Source organism: Culex pipiens, chromosome 2 (assembly GCF_016801865.2).
Source record: "Culex pipiens pallens isolate TS chromosome 2, TS_CPP_V2, whole genome shotgun sequence".
NCBI classification, from domain to species: domain Eukaryota; kingdom Metazoa; phylum Arthropoda; class Insecta; order Diptera; family Culicidae; genus Culex; species Culex pipiens.
In genome coordinates this window covers 86472559-86485553 of record NC_068938.1, presented here as the reverse complement: position 1 = coordinate 86485553, position 12995 = coordinate 86472559, and the positions used below count along the sequence as shown (strand labels likewise).

The 12995-nt window shown below is 38.1% G+C and overlaps 2 protein-coding genes across 2 annotated transcripts; one reads left to right on the top strand and one right to left on the bottom strand.

Annotated features, from left to right (window-relative positions):
• Positions 1-6694: 6694 nt before the first annotated feature.
• LOC120430858 (speckle-type POZ protein-like) lies at positions 6695-8002 on the top strand. Its single transcript, XM_039595984.2, has 2 exons — positions 6695-6882; positions 6942-8002. The coding sequence occupies exon 2, from the start codon at positions 6952-6954 to the stop codon at positions 7930-7932; it is 981 nt and encodes a 326-aa protein (XP_039451918.1). The 5' UTR covers positions 6695-6882; positions 6942-6951; the 3' UTR covers positions 7933-8002.
• On the bottom strand, positions 7998-9315 carry LOC120430859 (proteasome subunit alpha type-5). Its single transcript, XM_039595985.2, has 3 exons — positions 9157-9315; positions 8829-8961; positions 7998-8774 (listed from the first exon to the last, which is right to left on the bottom strand). Exons 2-3 carry the CDS (start codon positions 8959-8961, stop codon positions 8179-8181), a joined length of 729 nt encoding a protein of 242 aa, XP_039451919.1. The 5' UTR covers positions 9157-9315; the 3' UTR covers positions 7998-8178.
• Between the last annotated feature and the right edge of the window lie 3680 nt (positions 9316-12995).

The window sequence follows — 12995 nt, the reverse complement described above, 5'->3', positions numbered from 1 at the left end:
ATTGGACTTAGGACAATGGTCAATATGGAGACTTTTATGTAAAATTGTCTGCAGAATCGATTCCCGTATTCGGATTTTGAAAATTTTGACGTTTAGAGCACTTTTCAAAAAAACAGTTTCAGTAAATGATTTTTGTATTTATTTAGGTGAGTTGCTCCATCCTGCATTTTCGTTAGTCTTTTTGTAACATCTTAGGCTATTTTCACAAAAAAATTTGAGCGAAAAAAAATCGTGGGCTCACCTTCAAATTTAACTTTTAAACTTAAAAATCAAAAAATCTCATAAAAGTGGAGTGTTTTTTTTTTCTTTCAGTGTATTTTTTCGGAAAGCTCGTCAAATTTCCAACCAGTTTGTCTTTGACCACTTTTTGATACGATGCAACGGCTTCGAGATACAGCAATATTTAAATTACGAAATGCAAAAATATTGAAAACACGTACGCCCTTCTCAAATGTCATTATCGAGTGTTACTGGCTCCATATATACAAAAATGGCTTATATATGCCTAGGATAACATGTCTACAAAGTTTCATAGAAATCGGAGAGGGTCGAGAAAAAAGTACCTAAAAAAATCCTGTTTTGGGCTGGAATTGCTCGTAAGAATAAACGCATACATGAACTTGACATTTTGGTCAAGTAGGTTTCCCATACTGATGAGCTACATATTTCAGGGTGTTAAATGACATAAAATTGCATAAAATAATGCAATATTTATTTTACACGCAGCTGGATTACTACTTTTTTAGCTGTGTAGATTAGATTAGATTAGATTAGATTAGATTAGATTAGATTAGATTAGATCAGATTATATCAGATTAGATTAGATTAGATTAGGTTAGATTGTATTATATTGTATTAGATTAGATTAGATTAGATTAGATTAGATTAGATTAGATTAGATTAGATTAGATTAGATTAGATTAGATTAGATTAGATTATATTAGATTAGATTAGATAAAATTAGATTAGATTAATATCAATAAAATTATATATCGGCGTCGCCAAATGTCAAATGTGTCTTTTTACTTCTGAAAATATCACAATTATCCTGTTATCATTAGCAATCAGCGGCTTGAATTTTCACTCAACCTATGCATATGTAACTGCATAATGTTAAAAAAAATTTAAAAAAGGACCTATAACACAGCAAAAAATCCGATGGTAAAATCGCATGCAAAAGCATGCACATCACCTTCGTCAAAATAAACACTTAATATTACACACTGTACGTACAATTTTTGCAAACACAAAAAAAAGTTGCAACCGACGGGATTCAAACCCAGCGCCAACAGTGAGGACTGGCGCCTTAGCCCACTCGGCCATCAGACCGTTGAAAAGATGGAAGGATAAACGCATATATCAGCTTGACATTTCGGTCAAGTAGGTTTCCCATACTGATGGGCTACATATTTCATGGTGTAAAATCACATAAAATTGCATAAAATAATGCAATATTTATTTTACACCCAGGCCTTTTACACGCAGCTGGATTACTACTTTTTTAGCTGTGAAGCTTTTTTCTTTCATATGTTTTAGGACCTTTTTAAAAAAAACTCTAGATATGGAACTGCAAATATATGCAAATATATTAAGATACTTTTTGTGAAATTTTCTGCTCTTTTAAATAAAATAATTACAAAGTTTTAAAGTAACGCTCTACTTTTGAAAAAATCTACAAATTGATGATTTTCTTATTTCCAAATTATATTATTTTATTTTTTGCAAAAGTTTCAATTTCTAACATTGAAAATCGGACCAATAGGCAACGGCCTAATTTAAAAAAAATGACCAACACAGAAAAAATGATAATAATATTCACCAGGAAATGATGACAGATTTTATGTCAAAATATTACATCAGGAACTGGTGAATTTTTATCCGTTTTTTATGAATATCAGGTTAACATTTTAACACATTTGTAAATAAATTTACACAACTAAGAGGTAATATTTAACCAACAAAATTTTCAACCTTCCAAAATTCAACTTTTTTTCTGTGTAATTCGCACAAAATGTTTTTAAGAATGTTTTTTTTTTTCAATTTAACTGATTATTTTTGCAATTCTCTCTGTTAGCGCCCATCCATTTTAAATGTACAATTCAGATAATAAGCTATTTTGAGGAAAAACTGTGGTTAATTTATTTGGTTGAAATTCATAAAAAAAGCCATCACAAATCAGTTTTTCCTAAGAGATTTTAAAACCTAACCCTAGACCTAACCCTATAAATTCAATATTTAAATTGGAATGCGCCAAATGTTTTAACTAAAAATTTAACAACCAAAAGATGATTTCCATAACTCCGTTTAATTATGCTATATGGTGAGTCTTACGATCTGAAATTAGGAATTTATTGCAACGAAACATGTTCCATTAATTTTATCGTTATCATAAACAAAACATGTACGTTCTGTAATGCCGCACAAAACCTATAAAATAATTTAGGCTTACATTCTTTATGGATCATAATACGGCCAGCAAAACCAAATATTTTTATTAACGTTTCAAAATAAATTGTTCTAGCACTAGTTCCTCCCTCGAAAAACTATACTGCATGCACGCCCTAACGAGGGGTTAAATTATGAAATTAGCTATTAGTGGCCACTACACTTCCTTCCTTCCGCCATGGAAAACTGCCTACGAAACTGTGGCTGAACCATCTGAACGGGGCGCGAGAAAGCGTACAGGGTTGAGGGTTTCACAAAATCCTTGATTCATTGCTGTCTAAATGTGTCGCAATAAAAGTCTTCAACCACGCAAATTATGAACACTTGAGGTGCGATGGACTTGGCCGAGCCAGCGGCACGATGACCACGAACCGGGTACCGTAACATTCAATTTTGTTTTGTCGAATTAACATTTATAAATTCTCGACAAATTGCTAATTCATTAAAAAAAAATTCTAAATTTTTCTATTAAGGTAATGCAAAATAAACTAAATATTGAAGAAGGATTAACTGCGTAATATCCATCCAAATAACTAAGGTAACCCTATTGCACGGTACCACAGTTTTAAGCCACGAACCGCTTCTTCTCGGAGCAAATTACAATATTTCAAACCTAATTTAACGTGAAGACTTCCATCATTGTCTTGATTTTTCTTTCAAAGATATAAATTTTGCGTCGCTTTTAATATTTTGACAAAATTCCTTCAACAAGTTGTTTAGAATAGTGCCCTACACATGCTTATTCCTTTTGGTAACGATTATCCCATTCCTTGACGTCAATGACTGTGCCACAAAAGTATATAAAATTTGAAGCACAATTGATTTCGATCAAAAATTTCTTCAGTGGCTTCAAGAAGGCAACAATCGGCACATGCTGATTCCTTTTGGTGCTGAAATTCGTTAAATTGAATTTAATACCGAATATTTTAAAGTGATGATCAATTTTCTTCAAAAATGATCAACGGCTTCACCTTAACACCCCATCCATACACGATGGACAGCATTATGATTTGCAAGTGTGGTGCGTGAATGTACTTGAGAAAAAAAGTACTTATGCTGCCATCAATAAAACTCCCGCGCTGACCAACTTGGCAACGGTTTGATGAGCCAGTTGTGACCAAGGTGGTGTGGTGTCGATGCACTTGTGCCGTCAATCAAATCATCAGTTATGTTAAATTTCGTTGAAGTAATTATCATAGGCGTAAACGTGCCTGGCTTTCATGGTCGTGCTGAATTTAGCAGACTGCATCATACAATTTTGCTGAGGTAAAAATTTAACAATTTCCTTTTTTATGGTTATTCACATTCTCAAGAAATTTATATTTATCATCACATCATCAAAATTATGTATTCAAGGTCGTTCTGGATACAGAGCCCAAAAAAGTATATCGAAAGGGAAAATGTAGTTCCATCGGGCACCGAATGTTGGGATATCAGCATTTTAGGGTTACAGCTTCTTAAAAGCGTTTTGAACCCATATTAAGCAATAATCAGTTAAATAGGAAGTGAGCATGCTAGTGTCTATCTTAGCTTTGCAACATAATTTCTTTAAATTTAGCTTAAATTGCTGTTATTATTGATCACAACGATAAATGCTTTTTACGACCACAAAGGATTGAAAATTTATTTTGAATTAAATTTTTGCCTTCCGCACCTTACTGAGGAAAGGCTATAAAATCACTCGAAAAATGAACTTCCTAGCGAGACTGGCTGACTAAAATGACCCCTAGCGAGACTGGCTGAACCGATTTTGTCCGTTTTGGCTTCATTCGATCCATCTTGAGGTCCTATAAGTCGCTTTAAAAAAATATGCAGTTTAGTCAAGTATTTCTAAAGTTATGCCGATTTTGTCCGTTTTGGCTTCATTCGATCCATCTTGAGGTCCTATAAGTCGCTTTAAAAAAATATGCAGTTTAGTCAAGTATTTCTAAAGTTATGCTAAAAAAACGATTTTGACTAAAGTTTGGAAGCGGAGATACACAGCAATTTGATCCCAAACGGAGTCAGCTTGTAAGTTGGCTTGGTTGTGCACGACGACATTACACTCCTCAGCTTGGCGTAGCTCGTATTCTTTACCACTAGAGGAGGTGGTTTCTTGGCTACTGGAACCGGTGGGACGCTTCCTTTCCCGGCTGAATAACCATTGTTATTGTTGTTCTCCTCCACCGTGCTGAACTTGTTGTTGTTGAGAAGATTCTCCTCTTGGCTATTCCCGACAACGGCTCCGTCGCTGGACTTCTTCCGCTTCCGCGTTCCGTTGACGGAACGAAACTCGCCCCCATCGGAGGATACTCCCACCTCCATTCGAAAACACTGCCGCGCCACGAAAATAGCCAAAAAAACAACCTATGTCAACAACGTTGTTGTTTTATGTCAACAGTTTGGATAGGCAATCAAACGTCAAAATTACCCCCCACTAGGGGGCGCTGAAACTTGGGGTGATGTTTTCATTATAACCTACAGCGAGTAAATTGATTTGAAATTTGAAATTGTTTTATTTCATCATAAAATCGACATTATTAGCAAATTATGCCATTTTCACGTAAGAAATAAATAGCTTAATTGATATAAACGAACATATTTTTATGATGGCCGATTTAACCTGTTCATTATCTGATTCAAAATAAGGAAATGTTTTAATCAACCAAATTCTAACTAATCAATTGAGAATGAAGATTATTCAAGTGGACAAATATTTTTTAAAGTCACTTCTACCATAAAAGCAAAGCTCTGCTTGAAAAATGGTAATTGGAATGATTTTCAAAATTAGCAATCTAACCTCATTCTCGCGTTTTCAATCCGGATCACAGAATTTTCAATGAAAAAGGCAACTTAGCAAAAAAAATCAAAAAGTCAGTCGATAGAACTTTTTATTTCTTACCTCCTGTTAACTTTTTTTCATTACAAAAGATCAATTTTCTTTTAAAAAACCTTAAAATAGTTTTCACTCCCCTTTGCACTTATCGCGCAAAAACGTAAACGTAACCTTGCACCAAAGTTCTCCTACTCGAATGTAGGTGGCGAATAGAGTTTTTAGCTTTGGTTTTGGGGGCCACGTCAAAATTACCCCCCCACTAGAGGGCGCTGAAACTTGGGGTGATGGTTTCATTATAACATACAGCGAGTAAATTGGTTTGAAATTTGAAATTGTTTTATTTCGTCATAAAATCGACATTAGTAGCAAATTATACAATTTTCAGGTAAGAAATAAATAGCTTAATTGATATAAACGAACATATTTTTGTGATGACGGATTTAACCTGTTCATTATCTGATTCAAAACAAGGGAATATTTTAATCAACCAAAACATAACTAATCAATTAAGAATGTAGATTATCCAAGTGGACAAATATTTTTTAAAGTCACTTCTACCATAAAAGCAAAGCCCTGCTTGAAAAATGATGATTGGAATGATTTTTTAAATGAGCAATTTAACCTCATTCTCGCGTTTTCAATCCGGACCTCAGAATTTTCAATGAAAAAGGCAACTTAGCAAAAAAATCAAAAAGTCAGTCGATAGAACTTTTTATTTCTTACCTGCTAACTTTATTTTATTCCAAAAGAGCAATTTTCTTTAAAAATAAACCTTAAAATAGTTTTCACTCCCCTTTGCACTTATCGCGCAAAAACGTAAACGTAACCTTGCAGTGATATTGGTGTGATATTGGCGCAATATCAGAAGTTATCAGAAGTTTGCCCGCATTGGTTGTTTTGAAAAAGTAATCTAGACGAGAAGCTTTGCCACGTGCTTCGTATGTTACACTTTCGCTACCCGCCACCAGAGGCATTTAAGTCGGTTCTTGGATTTTGACAACACTGGGCCGCTTTGTTTGCAAAAAATCTCGAGATATCGGTTTACTAAGGGAACGTTCGTTAATTACGTAACACAGTTAAAAGGGGCGAAGACGGCGTATATACGCTTCACACAAAAAAAATGCATAGAGTTATCTACGTGCGCATGTATTGCGTGTACGTACACGAAAAAAAGTGAGGTTAAATTTTGTACCCGACAGCAAAACAAATGGCGTGCTAGTGTTCGTGAGAACGGGCTTAGATAACTCTATCGAGAAATTAAAAGTGAGAGTGTGTGCGTGCAACATGGAGTTAAACTTGTTGAAAAGCCTTGGTAAGCTTCACAGCAAGTGCACAGAAAGTTTAACTCCATGTTGCGTTTTGACAGCTCGATGGAAATTTTGTAACGAAGGTAAGGAAAGTCAAAAATCTTTTTTTTTACGTTGCGTAATAAAAGAATACACTCTCAATTCAATTCGATTTCGATTTCGACGGTGTCTGAAATTTAAATTTTGTGTCTCTAGAAAGCCTGACTCAGATTTAAAAATAGTTGCGAAGACTGACAACAAAAACGGTCAAATACGTCGAAAAACTTGATCGTTTTGCCACGGTTCTTTTTACAACGGTTTGTCAACGGGGTTCCTGTGCGTATCCGGCGGTATTTTAGGCATTTCTGCAATATGTATCAGATTTTATCACGCAGATTTTCCACAATGGATCCAGCCCAGTCCTGCGAGTTTGATTTCAAGTCATCCGCTTTTACAAATAAACTTTTGTTTAAGAACTGTTCCAGCGTACTAACGGGTCCGGTGGAATCAAAAAAGTTTTTTGGAACAACAACTCATTCGTCTACAATTGTTTCCTGGCATTACATAGTTCAACTGGGAGCAGTCAATACAACAATTGAGGTAATTGTTGATTCAGTCTCGAATATCAAGTCGCAATTGCATGGAGAATTGCAATTCTACCATCCAAATGTGGGTAGGTACATGACATCCGGAATCATCAAGGCCGGCTCGCGGATTGGAGATGAATTAAAAATATCTCTGGATTCTACCAGGAGTTATCTCATTCAGGGCGGCATTGATTTAACGCTGTCGATTCACGAACTAGCTCAGGAAGACGTTCAACAGCCAATCCAGCCAACGGTTCCACTCCCGGATTCACAGCTTCTAGACCATTTCGCGGTTCTGCTAGAAAGCGAAAAGTTCACCGACGTTACGATAATCGTCGGAAAGAAGGAATTTCTCGCCCACAAGGCCATTTTGGCGGCACGCAGTCCGATTTTTGCGGCCATGTTTGAGCACGAGATGCAGGAATCCAAAGAAAACCGGGTCACAATCGAGGACGTTAAGCCGCGGGTTTTCCAGGAAGTACTGCGATTCATCTACACCGGAATCGTTAAGGAACTGGATCAACTTGCCAACGAGTTGCTGGCCGTTGCCGATAAATATGCTCTGGACAAACTCAGGACACTCTGCGAGGAACAACTGGGATCGACGCTGTCTGTGGAAACGGTTACGAGGACGCTCTACCTCGCCGATTTGCACCACGCGGAGCAGCTGAAGCAGCAGGCAGTGCAGTTTATCTCACTGAACATTAAGGCCATTCCAGCGGCGGACTGGCAATCCATCATCGCCACAAACCCGGCGTTGGCCGCTCAAATGTTTGCCCAAATGGCACGATTGAATTAGGGATGGGAAGTTTAGCATTGAAGGGCAATGCATCGTCGCTACTGAGCAATAAAATCATCAAAAACTTCAATCAGCAGTTGTGGGCTCTTTTATTCGTTTCCAAAACATCCAGTCGATTGACCATGTACAATTTCTGGTTGCTTTCCTTCTTAACCAAAATTTATTTTCATCAGCTTCTTTTTTGAGTTCAGCACAGCAAAGAAAAAACGGAATATTTTACTCCGGACAGACTTTCACCCCCCAGATTTAACTCATGTTGTTGATGTACTCTTCAACCTCTTCCTTGCTAAACATCCGGAACAGCTCGCCGGCGGTCATCGTCATCACCTCGACGTTCGTCGAGTTCAGCTTCTCCTCCATGACCTGCTTCAGCGTGCTCAGGGCCAGGTTGATCGCTTCCTTGATGGTCATCGTTTGGAGGTAGTATTCCTGAAGGTTCTGCTGTGCGCCCTCGCTGCCCGACCCGATGGCCTTGGCATCGTACCGGATGTACGTCCCGGACGGGTCCATGTGCCACAGCTGCGGTTCACCGTTCTCGATGCCGGCAAACAGAATGGCCACCCCGAAAGGCCGACTCATGGCCGATCCGGTGTCGTCGCTGTCGCCAAACTGAATGGCCAGACTGGACACGGCCTGGGCGCACGATTCCACCGTCATCCGCTCGTTGTACACGAACCAGTGGTTCTGACACTCGACACGGGCCCGGTCCAGCAGCGTCCGCGAATCGGCCATTAGCCCCGACGTGGCGCAACCGATATGCCGGTCGACCTCGACGATCTTCTCCACCTTGGTCGGTTCCATCAGCGGCGACGTGATGCGCTTCTCCACGGCCATCACCACACCTAAAACAGTCATAATAATTAAACAACCCACTCCAACTCCTTATCCGGACTTACCTTCCTGTGTGCAGATTCCGATCGCCGTCGAACCAAGCTTGATGGCCTCGATGGCATACTCCACCTGGAACAGACGACCCTCCGGCGAGAAGGTGTTGACACCGCGGTCGTACTCGGAGCGGGTGAGAAACATCTGCAAGACACGGATTACAACGGAATTAGATAGCGGGTTCTGTTTTCCCTTGGCAGACAGTTAGGTTATGTTTCAGTGACAAAGCAGTTCGAGAGGCAAAACAAAGTTTTGCGAGTGATTCAACTAAATCATAACTGCAGCATGATAAGTTCAACTAAACAACAATCAATTACCTGAAAACACTCGCAAACATACCTTTAAAATGCAATTTCCTTTACGGGGACGACGAACTCTTGAATCTTCTAAAAAATCTCCCTATGCTAAAAATGACAAACAACTTTTTGAGAAACAAGACGAAGCCGCAAGCGAACTGTCAAACCGGGAGCGGGTTTGTGTTTGTGTTGGTGCGATTTGATGACAGCTGACAAAACTGCCCGGTGAAAACGAAAGGACAGTGTAGACGAAAAACATTCGTTAAGTTCCCTTGTGGAACACCAATCAGTGAGGTACCCCTGACAGACGGACCGGGCCGACAACGGCCCGAAAACCGCCGGACGGCTCGACAAAACGGCCCGAATTCCGTCGGTTTGTCCGACGGAATTCGGGCCCTTTTCGTGCGTATATGCAACACTTTGTCCGACGATCGTCGAAATCGACGTTTGAGAAAATCGACGTTGACGGGCCGTCGTCGGGCCGTTTTCGGGCGCCTTTGTTATTTAGAATGTCCTGCCATTATCTGACGTACATATTTCGGCTTTTTTGATTTTGTAATGGAAAAAGGTTTTTTTTTATTTATTTAAAAGCGTTTTATTTTTATTGAACTCTCTCTGATTATTTATAATAACAAGACACTTGAATCGACACTGGTTTCTTGGTGGAAAACGTGAAATAGAAATCAAAGCCTGAAAAATGAAATTGACAGAAAATTAGACACAAATAGATGGTTGATTTGAAAAATTCTTACCCAGTGTACCGGCTGATGGTTCTTTGTTTCTCGTTGATGGCCACTTGGGTTGTGCGGTTCTGCGTCAAATCACAAATCTTGACCATATTTTCCAAGCACCGTGAATTCCTTCTGCTGGCAAAACTTCATTGCCCTTTAAAAAATGTTTAATCACACTGTAGCCACCCACTAATCAGCAGAAATTTCACTAATTTTACTAAAAAATATGAATTTTCACAAGTGAAAAAATGGGCTTGAACAAATTGAACTGTCATCAAATTACGACGCCTACTATTATAAACAAGAACTGCAAATGTCGCCTTTTGACATTCGATCAAAACGCTCGACAAACGCTCGAAAATGGCAGGACTCAATCGATTTTGAGTAGATAACGCTTCGAATCGCACGACCGCGGGACTTCAGTCTAACAGGGACTCCATGGATATTAGCTCCTGAAAATGGCTTCATCCATAAAGTACGTCACGCTAAAATCAGCCAAAATTTACCCCTTTGTCACGCTTTTCCTATACTTATAACATGCAATGTCACACTTGCTCAGACCCCCCCCCCTCCCCCTCTACAGCGTGACATACTTTATGGATGACGCCAAAGTGCTTAAGAGCGGTCCACGAGCAAAGCATACCCATCTCGCATCGACCTCACCAATCTGCCTGAAGTTTTCAGGGGTTGTTTGTACATATGAAACTAGCATCTGGCCAAAATATGAGCACTCTAGGTCAACGGGAAGGTGGGCAAATCGGGACACAATGTTTGAAGGTTCAAAAACGTCAAAAATCTTAAAAAGGCTATAACTTAGGCAAAATTCACTTTAATTTCAAAATTCAAAATGCATCTGTAAGGGTTTAAAAAATGCAACAAAATGCAGGGTAGAGCATCCCAATTGGTTAAATCTAAAGGGAGTTATTGGCATTTTAGTGAAAAAATAGCATAATTTTCAAACTCAAATAAAAAAGTGTCCCATCCAGATATCAACTCGGTTCGACCTGCAGCTTGTAGGGGACATCTGGGACTACCATCTGAGACTGAGAACGCTTTGGGTAAGGCAGTTTAACATATTAAATAGACACTTTTACTTTTTGTGAATTTTTTGGTTGTAAATTTTTGCTCGGGGGACCCCTTAGATCAAATTTTCCGGTGATAATTTTGTCATATTCGTGTTCCTGAGACAATTTCACAATCACGCAGAAAAATCAAGACTGTTTGAATCAACAAAAACTTTTTTTGATTCAGCTAAACGATTTTTTGTTGAAATAAACCTCAAATCCAATTATATCAGCTCTAAATTTTGAGTTGAACTAACTCACTGGAATTTGTCAAACCGTTTTGGAAAAACAACAAAATTTCTGCTTTGTTTCTACTCAAAACAAAATTGAATCAACTCAACCGAGTTTATTTGATTCAATACAAAATACTTGTCTTTAAAACGTGTTTAGCATCTGACAGAAATAAAAGTTCCGTCTTACAAGTCCGTATTTTTTTCTTTGAACGATGTTTTCGCGTGTAATTTGGACCCAATCCTTGCCGTAAGCGAAATTCTGTGAACGTCCAGGCAAACTGAAGCTGAACAACGAAAAGGCAACCAATACGTAGCAGCTCCACAATCACCGGATTTTCCGTAGTATACCAGACGGAACCTCGGACGGAACTCAATTAGTAAGCATCTTAAAATTCTACTGAAACAAACTTTATTGACAATACACTCAAACCCCGTTGGTTTGACACCAACTGTTGTCAAACGAACGGGGTGACTTTTTAGTTTGACACCCCATTTACACGGAGTCCACACACACTACAGAACGTTTGTTTTGATAGTGTGCGTAGGCGCCGTTTAAAAAGTGACAGTTCGTCACTTTTTAGTTTGACTTTGACCAACCAACGGGGTACAAACTAAAAAAGTGTCAAACGAAAAAGTGACCAACCACCGGGGGTTGAGTGTAATTCTTTCCTATTTTTGCAGACTAATGAGGAAAAATGGCACCATGGAAGACATCAGTGAAAATAAGTACCATTCAACGAAGGACAGCCACAACCGATGCCATCACTCTTGGAACCACTACGCAGCTTCTCGGTGACATTCTTTAGCAGGAAGTGGTTACTTTTTGTTAAATTATTAATGGATATTGAAAAAGCGTTTTCACTCCCTCTATTTTGTTGATTCAATTTAACGGCTAACCTTGATTTAATAAAAAAAGCCTCCGTTATTTCAACAAAAAATCGACGTTGGTTCAACAAAAATCTGATTTGAATGCGATTTCTGTCAAATTTTAATCAACAAAAATTAGGGTAGGTTCAACAAAATACCCCGATTTGAAACAACAAAATTTGAGGGTTGATTCAATGCAAAAATTTTGTTGATTATATTCAACAAAATATTTTGTTGAATCAAACCTCGTACAGGCTGATTCCTCAAAACATTTTTCTGCGTGATAGAAACATCACACAAAAAAATATTATGATAATGACAAAAGTAACTTACTTTTAAATTAATAATAATTATAATTTCTTAATTTCCTAATTTCCTAACATCCTCATTTCTTAATTTCCTAATTTCCATATTTCATTATTATTGCAAACTTTGCACCAAATTCCCACCCTTGCAAATAATATATGCAACGAGATCTGCAAACAAAATATTTGCACACTTGAAATCCTACCCCTTCTCCTCTTTTTTTTGTTATTTGATATATCTGAAATGTTGATTTTTCCATATTTTCGAATTTTTATTTTTGAATTATTTGTAAATATTGTCGAATATCAGATTATTATTGAATTTTCAAAAAGAAAATAGATATTTGTATGATTATTGTCAAGTTTATCTTCACTCCGGTTTATTTCATTTAGATCCCGCCAGGGTGGATTAATCGGACAGTGCAGTGAACTCACAATGCAAAGGTTGCTGGTTGGTATTAGCAAAAGTTGGCGACACGTGGGCCAACAGCAATAAAGACAACTTCTAGATGAAATTCTCGTGTCTCGTATTCTCGTTTGGCAGGTTAAGCACCCGCTCCTAACTCCATCCAATTAGCTAATTTTCACTATTAAAACAACTAATTTTGCAAAACTTGTGATAGAACTTGCTTCCTCACTTCTTATTGAGCTCGATTCCAGTTGAAAACGCTTTTAATGAGCT

Excerpts from the sequence above, each read along its gene's own strand:
- LOC120430858 (XM_039595984.2), top strand. The coding sequence starts at position 6,952 with ATGGATCCAGCCCAGTCCTGCGAGTTTGATTTCAAGTCATCCGCTTTT.
- LOC120430859 (XM_039595985.2), bottom strand. The coding sequence starts at position 8,961 with ATGTTTCTCACCCGCTCCGAGTACGACCGCGGTGTCAACACCTTCTCG. Across the intron at positions 8,775-8,828 it reads CGGAATCTGCACACAGGAAG|GTGTGGTGATGGCCGTGGAG; the intron begins GTAAGTCCGGAT and ends TGACTGTTTTAG.